Source organism: Lactuca sativa, chromosome 6 (assembly GCF_002870075.4).
Source record: "Lactuca sativa cultivar Salinas chromosome 6, Lsat_Salinas_v11, whole genome shotgun sequence".
Lineage (NCBI taxonomy): Eukaryota > Viridiplantae > Streptophyta > Magnoliopsida > Asterales > Asteraceae > Lactuca > Lactuca sativa.
In genome coordinates, this window is record NC_056628.2 from 121,128,418 (window position 1) to 121,145,713 (window position 17,296).

Consider the following 17,296-nt stretch of genomic DNA (forward strand, 5'->3'; position numbering starts at 1 on the left):
CCAAAAAAAGTGTTCATATACAAAATGGTTTGGCCAAAATATGTAAAACTGGAAACGTTTACTTCATCGGTTGGTAATTCATAAAAGAAAAAAGGCATGCTACAACTTGAAAGTAAGATAAAAAAAAAAGTCAAAACTAAAGAAGTCAAAATATCTTGTTGTTTGTGAGTAAATAAAAATCTAAATCAGAACTTGATTGAATCTGAACCGTTGTAATCCTTTACAATATTCCAGTCCAACTAACACATAGTTGGAATACTTCACATTATCACCACCAACCATATCTATCCCACACTCCTTTCTTTTCCATATAATGAAAAAAAGAACCTGATTAAACAATTAACAACCAAAAACATAACCTGATAAATTGACTAAAATAAGAATTTAAAAATCATATTAGATACCAAAGATAACTAACTTGGAGGCCTTTTAATTAGGCATGACTATGAGCATGATTTCCAAGCATAGATACACTTCAAAAAAAAATGCAGGCTATATAATTACATGTGAACATTAAATAAACATAAAAATTTGTTTTCAAGATATGTGCATACATATATGTGTCCAACAGTCAAGGGTTGCACCCATTTTGCCAACGATCAATACATAGAAGACCAAAGGAAGCTCGACTTGTAGAACCTGCAGAAGCTCGGTACCGGGACACATTTGAGCAGGTGGTACCATTCTCCGTGAGTTATGTTGTTGCAATCAAAACAATTATAACAGCCAAGATAAACTAAAGATGCATATGGAAAAGCATGCTATCATGAGTGGTACAATCAAATATAATTGAACAAGGCCAATTAATTTGATGAAGAAAGATATGCACCATTAATATAATTCCCTACCAGAATTAATATACCTAAATATTAAAAAGAATAGAATTAGACAGACTAACTTGTGGTCTACATAAGTAAACAACAACCAAATTCGAACTTTGATTTCTAAACACATAAAAAATGAAGTGAACCCATATAGGTCTTTGGTTGCCCTATTTGATCCAGTTAAAACCTGCAAATTAGGTTACACACATTCTAGATAATATTAAAGCATATCAACAGCTAGGAATTTAGGGAAATTAATAAACTATCGTTGACCCAGCCTTACCTCACGGGCTACTTTACTTGTTGTATAGGAGTTGCCAAAACTGACCATTTACTTTCTACACAAAATTAATGAACTTTAGAATAACCAACATTTAGCAAGTATAAACCTTTAAGATACACATTCAGAAAAAAAATGAAAGAATTTAGAGGTGTGATGGAGTCATGGTGCTTAGTGGTGATACCAGGAGACGATGATAACAGTGAATGTGGCTGGTATTGATGGTGGTAGATCGAGAAGCAAGAGGATGAGAATAAACACATGTTGCGAATTTGGTCCTTCATAGGCATAGATGACAAAAGATTGAGGAAACTAATATCAATTGATCAAATCCGCTCACCATCTCCAGAAATCTGAAATAGACTTTATATTAAAACCATGTGACATCGTTCGATTGAGAGAAATATATAGGAAAAATTCAGACTTACCTTTCTGAAATTGAAGAAGCACACGTCGAGCATCTTCTATCAATGTCGATATAGTGTGTGTGTGTGTGTGAAAGATTAGGTTATTTTTGGAGGGAATTTGAAACCCATTTATATAATAAGTGTTGAAGGGCTTCAGACCATCGCCATTTGTTGTAAAATCGAAAGAACAAAACTTTGAGACAAAACTTAAGCAAAACAAAAGCTATCAAGCACCCTAAACCCAAAGCCTTGACTGATTTGGATCTTCTCCCATAGTTAACTGATCTTGAAGAGGTGTCGTGACTAATGTTTCATGTGTCTATATGTGGGGAATGGTGTGTGTGGTGGTGGAAAAGATGCAGTAGGAGTTTCTTTCTATAGATATCGGCGAGGCTAGTCTTATGATGCCATGACGGTGGCAAGGAGGCAAACGATGGTAGATGGTATTGCTGAAAAATGATTGTCATGGTGTTGGTGAGTGACGGCTAGTGTTAGTCTTAAAGAGTTGTGAATAGTTAGAAGGTTATGAAAAGGGATTTAGGGTTTCCTATCTAAAGCTGCTTTAAAATGGGGTGAAAAACGAAGAGTCGTGTAACGAAGGACTTGACCGGTGTAATTGAGGATATTGCATGTGGTGTGGGGAAAAGAGAATCGGATCCTTCTATGTTTTTTGCTCCGTAGATGGCGAGAATGTGCAGAAGTGAAGAAAGAGGCGATTTCATAGGAAATAAAAATAATGGTGAAGGTCATTGGCCGGTGGAGAGATGGAAGAGAGGGTAGTGCTGGTGATGACCGATAGATGATCTTCCCTCTTTTTCCATTTCAATTTCAATATTTATGTTCGTTTTCGTTATATAGAAAGCCCCAAGGGCGCCATATTCTAGGAGCCCAAATATGTGATTGAATAAATCTAGTTACCCCCTTTCAGTGTATAGATAAGAATATGCCAGCGAATATAAGGGAAAAAGTAGGCCAGATTTGTCGAATTAAGAGGAAACTGTGTCGAGCAATGGTGCAGGTCACCAACAGGAGGATAAAATAAGGAGAGGGGTGGTGTTGTTGACGATAGCTAGGGTTTAACCGGAAGGAAATTGACATGCTTCCATGATTCATTATAATTTGTGTAGTTTATTACTCCTATAAAAAGATGGTGTCAGTCATAAGAGGGAAGGTGACCACAAATATTTGCAGATATCTCGGCATCAACAAGACTCGATCAACATATAAGTGGAAAACGTAGATAGGAACCAGACGATATATGGGGAAAAGATAGAACCATTTAAATGAGTTTCAATTAATTACACATTAGGTAGTTGTAAATTGTGTTTTATATGTTGGACGATCTAAAATTGAGAGTATTAATAGAATAATATTATTTTATTGACGTTTGATTCTATTTTTAGCTTAATTGTTTGGACGTCTTAAAAAATAATATTATTATATTCAATCTATTTATAGAAATAGTGAGATTTTTTTATAAGATAGTAAATATATATATATATATATATATATATATATATATATATATATATATATATATATATAGAGAGAGAGAGAGACGAATAAGATGAATGAAATTAAAAATAATGATAATTAAGTATTACAAATAAAGTTCATATTATATTGTATAGGTCAAATCAAATTATGTTTCCATTCTTCTTCAAATGCATCTTCTTCACTTCCTTCGGTTGTGCAAGGGTCATTTCCAAAAAACATCACAATCATCAATCAAATATCATAAAACAAACAAACATTGCATCATATAACAAACATGAAGATAGCCATCACTTTTCCAACAATATTAATTAAGGCTAAAATATGAAGCAAAATACAATAATTAAGACTTTATAACCAAGTAAATAATAATTACCAAAAAGAAAAATGTAACATCCGGGTTCCCAGATATTATTTCTTATTCATTTATTTTTGGATTTTGAGAGGAGACTCGGCGAGTTGGAGTATAAACTCGCCGAGTATGGTCGTGGATGTCCACGCGGATTCGCGTCTGGACTCAGCGAGTCCAAGGGGTGGACTCGGCGAGTCCACGCTGTTTAATGAAACCCTAATTTCATGGGTTTGGGACCTATTTAAAGGCCCTTAAGGCCGTCATTTGCATCTATCAGTCCCTTGAGAGAAACCCTAGAGCACTTGAGCGTTTTGGGAAGAGAGAGAAGGCCATTGTTAACATTTGAAGCTTTTTTAACAAGGAAAAGGAGGTTTTAGCCAAAAGGAAGCAAGGGAATTGGACATCCCTCAGAGCATCACTTTAGAGGTAATATCTCGGCTCCTTTTCTGTTGTTATGATGATGATGTGGATTTAGGGTTTCTTGGACCCTTTATTGACTAGTTTTGAGGCCAATACGTCCCTATGTGCGTTGAGGCATTAGATCTGGAACCATTGAGGTCTAGAGGGCTTTACTCTTCAATCTTTATGAATATCTTTGGGGGTTTTGACCATGGGTTGTGATAAATGGGGCTAAAACATCATATAAGAGCAAATAGAGGTTGTTAGTGCGTCAAGATCCGAACTTTACGTGATTATCATGCTTGGAGATGCTAGATCTATGATTCGATGGAACAGATCTAACCTCAGAAGTCGTCTTTAGTTTGTGCATGGCATGAACTTGCCGAGTTGTTCTTGGGACTTGGCGAGTAGTTTGAAGGTTGCCCGTTAATCACTTAATGAGTGGACTTGCCGAATTAGGGGAAAGACTCAATGAGTCAGGGTGAGTCAGGTGTCTGAGTTCGAGTTGGAACTTGCCGAGTTGTTCTTGGGACTCGGCGAGTTGAGTCGGGGTGGCCCCGCGATTCTTGCCAGGTGGAACTCGTCGAGTTGGGAAACACTCGACGTGCCAAGAGAGGGTTCGAGAGAGAGTCAGTTGACACGTGTAGACTCGCCGAGTTGCCCTAGTGCACTCGCCGAGTCGGGTCAAAGTTGACCGTTGACCTTGTGGACTTTTAGGGTTGAGTGCAGTTGTATTTATGGGAATATTTGCTTTATGTGATTAGGCGGAGGCTAGGTCACATTTCTACCGAGGCAGAGACTTACCGAGATATCAGAGGTGAGTCTTTTCACTATACTGTACCTGGAAGGGTACCTATGTGTGACCGGAAGGTCTTGTATGATATGAGTTGCATGTTTTGTATGCGTTATGTATATGATATGTATGCTATGTATGATATGGGACGGAAGGCATTATGACATGGACCGGAAGGTCAGGGAGTCATGGACCGGAAGGTCAACACGAGTAGGACCGGAAGGTCTAATGGGACTGGGACGGAAGTCCCCTGAAACACATGGACCGGAAGGTCGTGTGAAGTATGGCCTGGAAAGGCATATGTGTGTAAGGGTATTTTGAGGAAACTCACTAAGCTTTTATGCTTACAGTTGCTGTGTTATGTGTTTCAGGTACTAGCGAGGACCGTGGGAAGGCGCCGACGTGATGCGTACACACTAGAGAGAGGATTGATTTTTGTGATCTTGGGATACAATATGTTTTGATAACTATTACCGGATATTTTGTAAAACTTTTTATATGAAAAAGGTTGTGTCAAAATGAAAATTTTGTTTTGAAATTTACGTTGTTACAAGTTGGTATCAGAGCCTTGGTTTGAGGGATTCAGATGCATCTTCGGGCGCATCTGCACTCAAACTAAGGATTTGAGGAAATTTTTGATAATATTTTTTTTTGAGAAAGAGTAAAGAGTCTTGAGAAAAACAGAGCAGAGTCGTGTGTACGATCATCCAGCGCCCGAACGGTGACTCCCCAAAAGTACCGTACTACTGAAGACACCGGATCTGTGGGCATTCCAAGTAAGAATCTTTTGGACAACGGAGGACGAGTAGGGTAGCGTCATCGAGTATGATTATGCTCGATCGAGTCTCTGATAAATTTATATTGTATTTCAGAGGGGCATCATGGTTGGGACATTCCACAGACATGAGACGAGCGGTGTGAGTGACGAGGAGCTTCGTCAGATGATCCATGATGAGGTGGCTGCGGCAATCAGGGTCGAGATTCCGGAGATGTTTGGGTCTATCAAGACCACACTGTTGGAGACTTTTGACGAGCGGTACGCCGTGGTGACTGAGGCCTCAGCCGCTGCAGCTACAGCAGTTGTGGCTGCTGCCAGGCCTCAGGGAGGTGATTCGTTGTTGTTCCGGGAGTTCAGCAACACGAAGCCACCCGAGTTTGATGGGACGCAGGATCCGATCGCTGTGATGAGATGGACTGCTGACATTGAGGTATGCTTCTATACATGTTCATGTCCGGAGCATCTGAGGGTACAGTTTGCTTTGAACCAGCTTCGCTTGGGGGCGAAGGATTGGTGGAAGTTCGTGACATCGAACTTCACTCTTGCGGAGATTTCAGCGGTGACTTGGGAAAGGTTCACCACCATGTTCAGAGACGAGTATGTTCCCCCGGTAGAGAGGGAACGACTGGTTCAGGAGTTCTTGACCCTTAAGCAGGGTAATGATTCGGTTGTTGTGGTCACTCGGAAGTTTCATGAGAGGGCGATGTTCTGCCCTGAACAAGTGTCTTCTGAGCAGGCTCGGATGAGCCGGTATTTGGGTATTATGAGGAGGGACATTCGGGAGCTTCAGGAAAATGCCCGGAAGCGGGAGATTGAGTTAGAGACTCAGGACAGGGAGGAGGCCGAGTCTCAGAGGATGGATCGACGGCCGGCTCAGTCTCAGCCGGCAGCCAAGCGGACCAAGTTCGCCGATTCGAGGACTGGAGGCCAGAAGGGCCGCACTTGCGGAAAGTGCGACAAGGGTCATGAGGGGGCCTGTCGATCGGGTGATTGCTACAAATGTGGAAAGGAGGGGCATATCGCTAGGGATTGCCCCAAGGGATTTATGGTTTGCTTCCATTGCAACCAGACCGGCCATCGGAATGCCGAGTGCCTCAGTTACACTAGGGATCAGCGCAGGGATCTGCGCCTGCTGCTAGGGTCGCCGAGGTTCGACCGGTGAAGGCCGAGGCTCCGAAGGCTCGTGGGAGAGCTTTTCAGTTGACTGCAGAGGAAGTTCGTGCGACGCCCGATGTTGTGGATGGTATGTATTCTGTACTTTATCTTTTGCTTATGATGTTCTGCTTATATGATGATATGCGTAGGTACTTTTCTTGTGAGTTCTGTACCTGATTTGGTGTTATTTGACTCGGGTGCGAGTCGGTCATTTGTTTCCTTGGCATTTAGCCAGCACATTAGTATCCGTCGGGAGGCGTTGAGTCGACCTCTGCGAGTTTCCATAGCTGATGAGCGAGCAGTGTATGCATCAGAGGTGATTCGAGGGTGTACCCTTGAGATCTTCGGTGTGGAGTTCCCGATAGATCTGGTCCCGATTACGATGGGGGATGTGTGTGTTATAATGGGCATGGATTGGTTGAGCCGATTTGGAGCCGTTATAGATTGCGAGCGTCAGTTGGTGACGATACGAGACCCCAGTGGGGGAGTTCTTACGGTGTACGGCGAGGGTACATGTATGGGGTCAGCATTTTGTTCGGCCGCCAGAGCGAGACAGAGTCTACAGCAGGGCTGTAGAGGATTTGTGGCATATGTGATGGATGCGAGGGTTGTTTCAGAGAGTTCGAAGCCGGTTGAGGAGGTTCCGATAGTGCGTGAGTTCCCGAATGTGTTTCCAGAGGAATTGCCAGGTGTGCCTCCGGAGAGGCAGGTAGAGTTCAGTATTGAGTTGGTTTCGGGAGTTGCGCCTATCGCTAAGGTGCCTTATCGCCTTGCGCCTCCGGAGATGCAGGAGTTATCTCGCAGCTCTAGGAGCTGCTGGGAAAGGGGTTTATCAGGCCGAGTAGCTCACCTTGGGGAGCGTCGATTCTTTTTGTCAAGAAGAATGATGGTTCACACCGGATGTGTATTGATTACCTGGAGTTGAACAAGTTGACAGTAAAGAACCGTTACCCACTGCCGAGGATCGATGATTTGTTCGATCAGCAGCAAGGAGCATCTTGGTTCTCCAAGATTGATTTGAGGTCTGGGTATCATCAGGTGAGGGTGCGGGAGGAGGACGTCACGAAGGCAACATTCTGGACTCGTTATGGGCATTACGAGTTCGTGGTGATGCCTTTTGGACTCACCAACGCACCGGAGGTGTTCATGGATCTCATGAACAGGGTGTGCAGACCGATGTTGGATCGCTCGGTGATCGTGTTCATTGACGACATATTGGTGTATTCGAGATCCAGAGAGCATCATGAGGAGCATTTGAGAGAGATCCTTGGAGTCCTGAGATCGTAGAGGCCGTATGCCAAATTCTCCAAGTGTGAGTTCTGGTTGCGGGAGGTTCAGTTCTTGGGACACCTCGTCAACCAGAATGGGATATTGGTCGATCCGGCCAAGATTGAGGCAGTTATGAGGTGGGAGGTGCCAAGGTCACCCACCGAGATCAGGAGCTTTTTAGGATTGGCTGGCTATTATCAGAGATTTATGAAGGATTTCTCCAAGATCGTTGTGCCACTCACCAAGATGACCCGGAAAGGTGTTGCATTTTCATGGGGTCCGGAGCAGCAGACTTCATTTGAGATACTTCGCCAGAAGTTATGTGAGGCCCCAGTATTAGCTCTTCCGGAAGGGATGGAGGATTTTGTGGTATATTGTGATGCATCGATATCCGGATTGGGAGCGGTGCTTATGCAGAAGGGGCATGTGATAGCGTATGAATCTAGGCAGCTTAAGCCTCACGAGTCGAGATATCCCACTCATGACTTGGAGCTGGGAGCGGTAGTGTTCGCTCTCAAGATCTGGCGACATTATATGTATGGGGTTCGGTGTACGATATACACGGACCACAAGAGCTTGAAGTATTTGATGGATTAGCCCAACCTGAATATGCGTCAGAGAAGGTGGTTGGACGTGGTCAAGGATTATGATTGTGAGATCCTGTACCACCCGGGCAAGGCTAATGTGGTAGCCGATGCATTAAGCCGTAGGGCGGAGGGTGCCCCAATTCGAGATATTTGCTTGAGATTGACAGTGATGACCCCGGTGTTGGATGCTATCCGTGGGGCCCAGGCTGAGGCTGTGAGGTCAGAAAAACAGAGGAGAGAGCGAGTTGTCGGGCTGATATCGGAATTCGTTGCCGATAGCCGGGGGCTTATGACCTTTCGGGGTCGGATATGGGTACCATCCGTGGGCGGAACGCGTACCATCTTATTGGAAGAGGCTCATCGATCGAAATTCTCAATCCATCCCAGGGCCACTAAGATGTATTTGGACCTAAAGAAGGATTATTGGTGGCCCGGTATGAAGAGGGAGGTCGCATGGTTTGTAGAGAGATGCTTGACTTGCCGCAGGGTTAAGGCCGAGCACCAGCGTCCACATGGTAAACTGCAACCATTAGAGATTCTCGAGTGGAAATGGGATCAGATTACCATGGATTTCATCATCAAATTGCCAAGGACCGCGAGGGATGTCGATGCAATTTCGGTGATTGTGGACAGGTTGACGAAGAGCGCTCACTTTCTTGCTATCAGTGAGAGCTCTTCTGTTGAGAGGCTGGCAGAATTGTATGTGAGGGAGGTGGTATCGCGGCATGGAGTTCCGATTTCGATTGTTTCAGACCGAGATGTGCGATTTACTTCCAGATTTTGGAAGAAGTTTCATGCGGAGTTGGGTACGAGACTACATTTCAGTACCGCATACCACCCACAGACGGACGGACAGAGTGAGCGGACGATTTAGACGCTCGAGGATATGCTTCAGGCATGTGTATTGGATTTCGGAGGGATTTGGGACACGTATTTTCCCTTGGCGGAGTTTTCTTATAACAACAGTCATCATTCGAGCATTGGCATGCCGCCTTTTGAGCTGTTGTATGGGAGGAGGTGTCGAACCCCCATTTACTGGGGAGAAGTAGGGCGGCGTGTGATGGGCAGCACCGAGATTGTGCTTCAGACGATAGAGCAGATCCAGCAGGTTAGACAAAGGTTGTTGACTGCTCAGAGTCGGCAGAAGAGTTATGTGGACAAACGTCGGTCCGAGCTCGAGTTTCAGGTTGGCGACTTCGTGCTCCTGAAGGTCTCTTCTTGGAAAGGAGTGATTCGATTTAGGAAGAGGGGCAAGTTGGGGCCCCGATATATCGGTCCTTTCAGGGTGATCGCGAGGGTAGGCAGGGTAGCCTATCGTTTGGAGTTGCCAGCAAAGTTGGGCAGATTCATGACACTTTCCACGTGTCGCAGCTGCGGAAGTGTATAGCCGACGAGTCGGCAGTAGTACCATTAGAGGATATTCAGGTGGATGCGAGCTTGAATTATGCTGAGAGACCAGCGGCGATCAGGGATCGAAAGATCAAGGTTTTGAGAAACAAGGAAGTACCTCTGGTGCAGGTCTAGTGGCAACATCGGAAAGGGTCAGAGTTGACTTGGGAGCCGGAACATGAGATGCAGGAGCAACATCCAGAGTTGTTTTCGGAGTGAGACTTTGAGGGCAAAGTTTGATTCTAGTGGGGGAGAATTGTAACATCCGGGTTCCCAGGTATTATTTCTTATTCATTTATTTTTGGATTTTGAGAGGAGACTCGGCGAGTTGGAGTATAAACTCGCCGAGTATGGTCGCGGATGTCCACGCGGATTCGCGTCTGGACTCGGTGAGTCCATGCTGTTTAATGAAACCCTAATTTCATGGGTTTGGGACCTATTTAAAGGCCCTTAATGCCGTCATTTGCATATATCAGTCCCTTGAGAGAAACCCTAGAGCACTTGAGCGTTTTGGGAAGAGAGAGAAGGCCATTGTTAACATTTGAAGCTTGTTTAACATGGAAAAATAGGTTTTAGCCAAAAGGAAGCGAGGGAAGTGGACATCCTGCGATTTTGGAGCTCATATGATCACTTTAGAGGTAATATCTCGGCTCCTTTTCTGTTGTTATGATGATGTGGATTTAGGGTTTCTTGGACCCTTTATTGACTAGTTTTGAGGCCAATACGTCCCTATGTGCGTTGAGGCGTTAGATCTGGATCCATTGAGGTCCAGAGGGCTTTACTCTTCAATCTTTATGAAGATCTTTGGGGGTTTTGACCATCGGTTGTGATAAATGGGGCTAAAACATCATATAAGAGCAAGTAGAGGTTGTTGGTGCGTCAAGATCCAAACTTTACGTGATTATCATGCTTGGAGAGGCTAGATCTATGATTTGATGGAGCAGATCTAACCTCATAAGTCGTCTTTAGTTTGTGCATGGCATGAACTCGCCGAGTTGTTCTTGGGACTCGGCGAGTAGTTTAAAGGTTGCTCGTTAATCACTTAGTGAGTGGACTTGCCGAGTTGGGGGAAATACTTGGTGAGTCAGGGTGAGTCAGATGTCTGAGTTCGAGTTGGAACTCGCCGAGTTGTTCTTGGGACTCGGCGGTTGAGTCGGGGTGGCCCCGCGATTCTTGCCAGGTGTAAATTGTCGAGTTGGGGAAACACTCGACGTGCCAAGAAAGGGTTCTAGAGAGAGTCAGTTGACACGTGTAGACTCGCCGAGTCGCCCTAGTGCACTCGCCGAGTCGGGTCAAAGTTGACCGTTGACCTTGTGGACTTTTAGGGTTGAGTGCAGTTGTATTTATGGGAATATTTGCTTTATGTGATTAGGCGGAGGCTAGGTCACATTTCTACCGAGGCAGAGACTTACCGAGATATCAGAGGTGAGTCTTTTCACTATACTGTACCTGGAAGGGTACCTATGTGTGACCGGAAGGTCTTGTATGATATGAGTTGCATGTTTTGTATGCGTTATGTATATGATATGTATGCTATGTATGATATGGGACGGAAGGCATTATGACATGGACCGGAAGGTCAGGGAGTCATGGACCGGAAGGTCAACACGAGTAGGACCGGAAGGTCTAATGGGACTGGGACGGAAGTCCCCTGAAACACATGGACCGGAAGGTCGTGTGAAGTATGGCCTGGAAAGGCATATGTGTGTACGGGTATTTTGAGGAAACTTACTAAGCTTTTATGCTTACAGTTGTTGTGTTATGTGTTTCAGGTACTAGCGAGGATTGTGGGAAGGCGCCGGCGTGATTCGTACACACTAGAGAGAGGATTGATTTTTGTGATATTGGGATACGATATGTTTTGATAACTATTACCGGATATTTTGTAAAACTTTTTATATGAAAAAGCTTGTGTCAAAAAGAAAATTTTGTTTTGAAATTTACGTTGTTACAAAAAAGAACGATACATCAGAAAAGACAATGTATAATAACTTTCTCCACTTACCCCTAATTTTCAATACAAAAAATACAATTCTAGCTAAAGCACATTGAACAATATAGTTTTTAGCAAGAAGCTTGTTCTGGTTAAACTGAAAAAGCATATTGAGACTAATTGGATATGTCTATTGTTCACATCTAGAAGCTTGTTGTATGCTCTAAGCATATGAGATATTTAGAGAAGAAGCTGTCAAACAATAAAATCTTAACTTAAAAACAAAGGTCATGATGGATGATTTTAGTCAAAAAAAAAAAAAAACATGTTTGATGTTCACAACTTAATAATATAGAATTAATACTATTTTTTTTATACATTGACATCGCAAAAAAAAAAAGAATCGTTTCACAATCACATTCACCATTTTATCTATAGGAAATGGGGAACCCTTTACACAGTAAGTCCTAAAAAACAAACAATTAAATGCATCATCGTTATCAGGTAGTGGTCGGTTGACAGGCCGAGAAAAATCTGTTTCATGTGTGTATAAAAGGATAAAAAGGTAAATCAAGTGTCAATTGTAAAACCAACGAAATTTCACATCATCATTGTGATCAAATTCAATTCTTAAAGAGTGGCTCATTTTTATAAGGAAAACTTGCAAGAAATATCAATGTCATTTGCCTTGTCAACCAAGATAAAAAAAATCAGATAAAACTACCAAACCGAGAAGACGTGTCTACACTTTGAAAAATAAATTCTAAACCCACGACTTTGCTTGATCCCAAACACGTCTCATCCATCATCAAAACCTATTGACATTTTGCCAAATTAATCCTTAACTTTAACTCTTTTAAGTATTGATCCCTAACCCAAACAATATGACTATTATGCCCTTATCAAATATATCTCATATCAAATATATCTCAATTATAAATGGTCCTTATAATTGAGAAGTAATAATAAAATATGAAAAAGAAAAAGAAAAGGTAAAAATACCATTTCACATATATTTAACATTGTTTTTTTTATGCTATGTGTCGGAAGGACTATCTCCGTAAGATCAACAAAACACAAGGACCAAGTTTGTCGATTTTGTTGATGTTGGATTATATATACTTATTTCGCTAAAGCACATGGACCATAATTTTCTCTTTTGTTTATTTATAAGAGAAAATGACAAAAATAGCCAATTACACTAATTGCATTACAAAAATAGCCAAAAAAAATCGGGATTACATATTTAGCCACCCATTTCGCAGATGAGAAGGCCCCATCTGCGAAATGGGCATCTCATCTGCGAATGTACAAGTGCCTGAAGCACAGTTGTGCTTCAGGCACTTGTACATTCGCAGATGAGAATTTTTTTTTTTTTAATATTTTTCGGTATAAATAGGGGTAATTTTGCAGATGGAATAGGTCCCATCTGCGAAATCCTCTGATCCTATCTGCGAAATGATGATTTTTTTTTTTTTTTTTTTTTTTTTTTTTTTTTTTTAAGGTTGACTACGAAATGAATTGGTTTGACTACGAAATGGGCTTTGCTATATAAAAATTTTTGTAGAAAAAATATCATTTTGGTTGTTATTTGGTTTGTGAAATACTCTCTATCTCTACAATTTGCTAAAAAAATGATTGAATATTTGGTTTGTCTTGTAACCGGTGGGAGATGGCAAGTTAATGGAACTAATCTGGAATACATATGTCCACAGGGAGGTATTTCTGAATTTTCTTTGATATTTTATGAGTATATTAGTTATAGTGATTTTGTATCTATGGTAAGAAACAAAATTGGTTTGTTAGACAAATATAGAATTAGTCTTCGTTTCCACCATCCTGAATTAAATTATTATATAGCTATAGTTGAAGACGTGGATGTTAGAATGTTGATAAACATAATCAAATGTAGTGGAGGAAGGGCTGTGAAAGTGTTTTGTGGTGGTTGATGAAGTTGAGGAGGTTAATGGGGGCGGTGAAATTGGAAACGAAGTTGTTGGTAATTTATGCAGTTTTAAAGGGAGCAACGATCCGATAGGTACTTTCAATACTCCTAGTGTACCTCAGTTTCACAGTGTTGCTGAAAATGTTAATGTTAGTTATTCACCTATTCAATATGTGGATCCCGAGAATTACAAGTATGTTGGTGATGATGATGTTGGTACATATCTTAATCATGTTGGTGGTCGTTGTGATGATGTTGCCGAACAAGAAGTTAAACTTATGAATAGGCGTGTGGTAGATAAAACTAAAAAGAAAAAAAATTCAACTCAAAAAAATGAAAAAAATCATGTTTACGGGCATTATGTTGATGTTGGTGATGTATGTTTAGATATAACCGAGCTACAAAGTAATTCCGATAGAGATGAGTTGGGTGATGAAGTTAAAGCTAAGTATCCCGATAACCTTTTTTACGGTATGCCCCCTGTACCAGCATGGCCAGTTGATAATAATGAAGATATCCCAACACAGATGGTAGACATTAATCTTCAAAAGATTCAATGTGAGAGTATATTTAAAAACAAAGAACTTTTAAAGCGGTGTATTGGTAAAAAATGTCTTCGAGAAGGTTTCCAGACGAGGACAAGTAGATCCACCAAATCAAGGTATGAAGCTGTGTGTGTTTCGAAAAATTGTTCTTGGTTACTAAGAGCAAAAGCAATTAAAAATACTGATGGACTTTTCCAAGTGAATAAATTTGTTGATGTACACACATGTTCTTCAACATTGTTGCAACCTAATCATCGACAAGCAAACAAATATGTTTTGGGTGAAAATGTTGCTGATGTTTTGGCTGAAGACTATAGTAGAGTTTATCGGGGAAAAGAAATTGTTAATGATATGAATGCTCAATTGAATATCAATATCTCATACCATCAAGCATGGCGTGCGAAGCAATATGCATTGTTGTCGTTAAGGGGTACGAAAGAGGATTCTTTTACCAAACTTCCGGCGTATTGTCACAACTTGGCCAAACATAATCCGGGTACTGTCACACATATTAAAACAGATGTTGATGATCGGTTTGAGTTTTTGTACGTCGCACTCGGTTGCTCGGTTAGTATTATCATGTTCTAATTTTTTTTTAATATTTATTTTGGTGTATTTGAATAGATATACAATGTATTGTAGGTACGAGCTTTTGTCAATTTTTGTAAGCCGACCCTAGTAGTAGATGGAGCTCACCTAAAGGGCGAGTTCAAAGGTACCATGCTACTTGCAGTTACTAAGGACGGACAAAATCAAATATTACCGGTTGCATATGGTATATGCAAAAATGAGTGTACTGATTCTTGGACATGGTTTTTTCAAAAACTACGTGATTGCTTAGGAAATATGCAGGAGCTTACAATTATATCTGATAGGTCTCCATCTATAGCAACATCCGTTGCCAACATTTTTCCTCACGCTCATCATGGAATATGTGGTGTCCATTTGTATTTCAACATAGTATCTAGATTCGACAAGAGTAAGACGGTTAAAGGAATTTTTTGGGAGGCGTGTAGGGCGTACACAGTTGATGCTTTTGATGCTGCCATGGATGTTATGAAAAAGACAAAAGAACCAGTATGGGAGTACTTAAAAAGTATAAATCCAGAAACCTGGTCAAGGGCACATTTTAAAGGGAACCGATACAATCTTATGTCGTCCAACAGTGCGGAGTCTATAAATGCATTATCTAGACACGCACGTAAGGTGCCAATACTTATGTTGATTGATTTTTTTCGTGCTACAATGCAACAATGGTGGTTTCAAAGACGTAACTTTGCAGGTATTACGTAAATTTGTAATATTAATGTTTTATTAGTTTCGATGTTATTGATTTTAACTTCTTCATTTTGGCTGTTTTTTTAGCGGAAGCAACAACAACACTTACCCCTTGGGCGGATGAAGTTGTAAAAGAAAACAAGAAAATTTTTACCAAATGGGATGTTCGCATTATCTCAAATACGAAATGCGAGGTCAAAAAGGGGGCACAAAATGTGATTGTTGATTTTCAACATATGACATGTACATGTAGGCATTGGCAACTTGATGGGATACCTTGTGGTCATGTCATAAGATGTTTAACAGTGAACAATTACCAAGACTGCTCGAGGTTTGCATTAAATGCTTACTTTACCGAAACACTGAGGAAAACATATGAGGAATCAGTAAACCCTCTGCCGAAGCCATCCGAATGGGAGATCCCCGATGATTTGATGATTGTTAAGCCACCTATAATGGATAAACGTCAGCCAGGCAGGCCAAGAAACACAGACCGCATTCCATCCCAAGGCGAGGGTCCAATTATAAAAGAGTGTTCTACATGTGGTCACCTAGGACACACGAGAAATAATTGTACTGGAAGGGCGTCTGGTAGCAGAGCAGGTCACATAATTTCTACTGCAGAAATGACATATAATATTGGTGGTTCAGCGGGTTGCTCACAAACCCATAACGCTGATTTTGATATAAAACAACCTTGAAATTAAGAGTAATGACGAGTTGTTAGCTTATTATGTATTGTAATATTTTTATTAACTCTTACAAGACATTGCTATGCTTTCATATTTTAGTTAAGTTTGTTGATTATAACAATGAATGAAGCCTTTATATTATAAAATATAGTTTGCAGATTTATTTTAACAGTTACAACATGTTATTTAAAAAAAACAACAAACGATCATTTGGCAACCTAATATGTTTCATGATAATATTACAACAACTTTATAACTAATTTTTAAACTCAGGGAACTGCAACGGGTACTTCTCTTTCTCCATTGTTATATAGTCATCCCTAATTCTCATTTTGTCTTCGAAACGATCCTTTTTTACCATAATGTGTATCAACTGCTCATCCTTCTCAGCAAGCCGTTTTTCAGTCGTTTTGATTGCCTTCTTACTCTTTTTTATCCAATCTTTATGCTCTTTGATTTTGTTTTTATTGAGGTCAATCCATTCTTCAGCTTGTTTGCATTCCGAACCTATATCATTAGCAAGTTGAGTGAGAAGTCGGGATGACTCTTTGTCCTCTTCTTGTTTAATTCTTCAAAATTTTCATGTGACATATATGACCCGGCTGAAGAGGGTGTAAAAAAGGGTCTACCGAATCACAGTAGTAACAATCTACTTCGTTGCATGAGCAAATTTCGAATTTGTGTGAGGAACTCATAATAAAATCGATGTTGTATTAAACTGGAGCAATAAGTGGTATTTATACATACTAGACAGTAATGAGAAGTCCAACTTTGAAATGACTAGACAGTAATGACAAGTCACTGTAGTAACCTGCACATCCCAGTGGGTCCCTTTAGTGACAAGAGATAAATGACAGTTTGACATGACAAAACACTGCATAAAGCTGAAATTCGTAGTCCAAATATAACCATTTCGTAGTCAAAGTATTATTTCATAGTCTATTTATTTATATAAATAGATGTTTAAGATCTATAAACCAAACACCCAAATCACCTAAACGAAACGAATTCCCATTATTAGAAATGTCGTCGAATGCAGCAAGTTCTTCGAATGAAGTACCTGGTTCCAATTCTGAAAGGCCATGGACGACAAACGAGGTGTTAGTTCTAACACGGTGCTGGCTAAGTGTTAAGGATGGTGAACCGTTACTTGCTCCCCCGCATTGCCTAATTGGT

The 17,296-nt window shown here is 41.0% G+C and overlaps 1 protein-coding gene and 1 long non-coding RNA gene across 2 annotated transcripts; one reads left to right on the top strand and one right to left on the bottom strand.

Annotated features, from left to right (window-relative positions):
- Nucleotides 1–479: 479 nt before the first annotated feature.
- Nucleotides 480–1,438, bottom strand: LOC122194603 (uncharacterized). The gene is made up of 3 exons (XR_006183944.2): nt 1,289–1,438; nt 1,108–1,162; nt 480–1,011 (listed from the first exon to the last, which is right to left on the bottom strand). It is a non-coding gene; the product is annotated as an uncharacterized LOC122194603 (long non-coding RNA).
- A 13,124-nt stretch (nt 1,439–14,562) lies between these two features.
- On the top strand, nt 14,563–15,541 carry LOC128126631 (uncharacterized). The gene is made up of 2 exons (XM_052764472.1): nt 14,563–14,717; nt 14,793–15,541. Exon 2 carries the CDS (start codon nt 14,871–14,873, stop codon nt 15,441–15,443), a length of 573 nt encoding a protein of 190 aa, XP_052620432.1. The 5' UTR covers nt 14,563–14,717; nt 14,793–14,870; the 3' UTR covers nt 15,444–15,541.
- The last annotated feature ends 1,755 nt before the right edge of the window (nt 15,542–17,296 follow it).

Bases quoted from the DNA above. Each gene is read 5' to 3' on its own strand.
- LOC128126631 (XM_052764472.1), top strand. From the start codon at position 14,871: ATGCTACTTGCAGTTACTAAGGACGGACAAAATCAAATATTACCGGTT.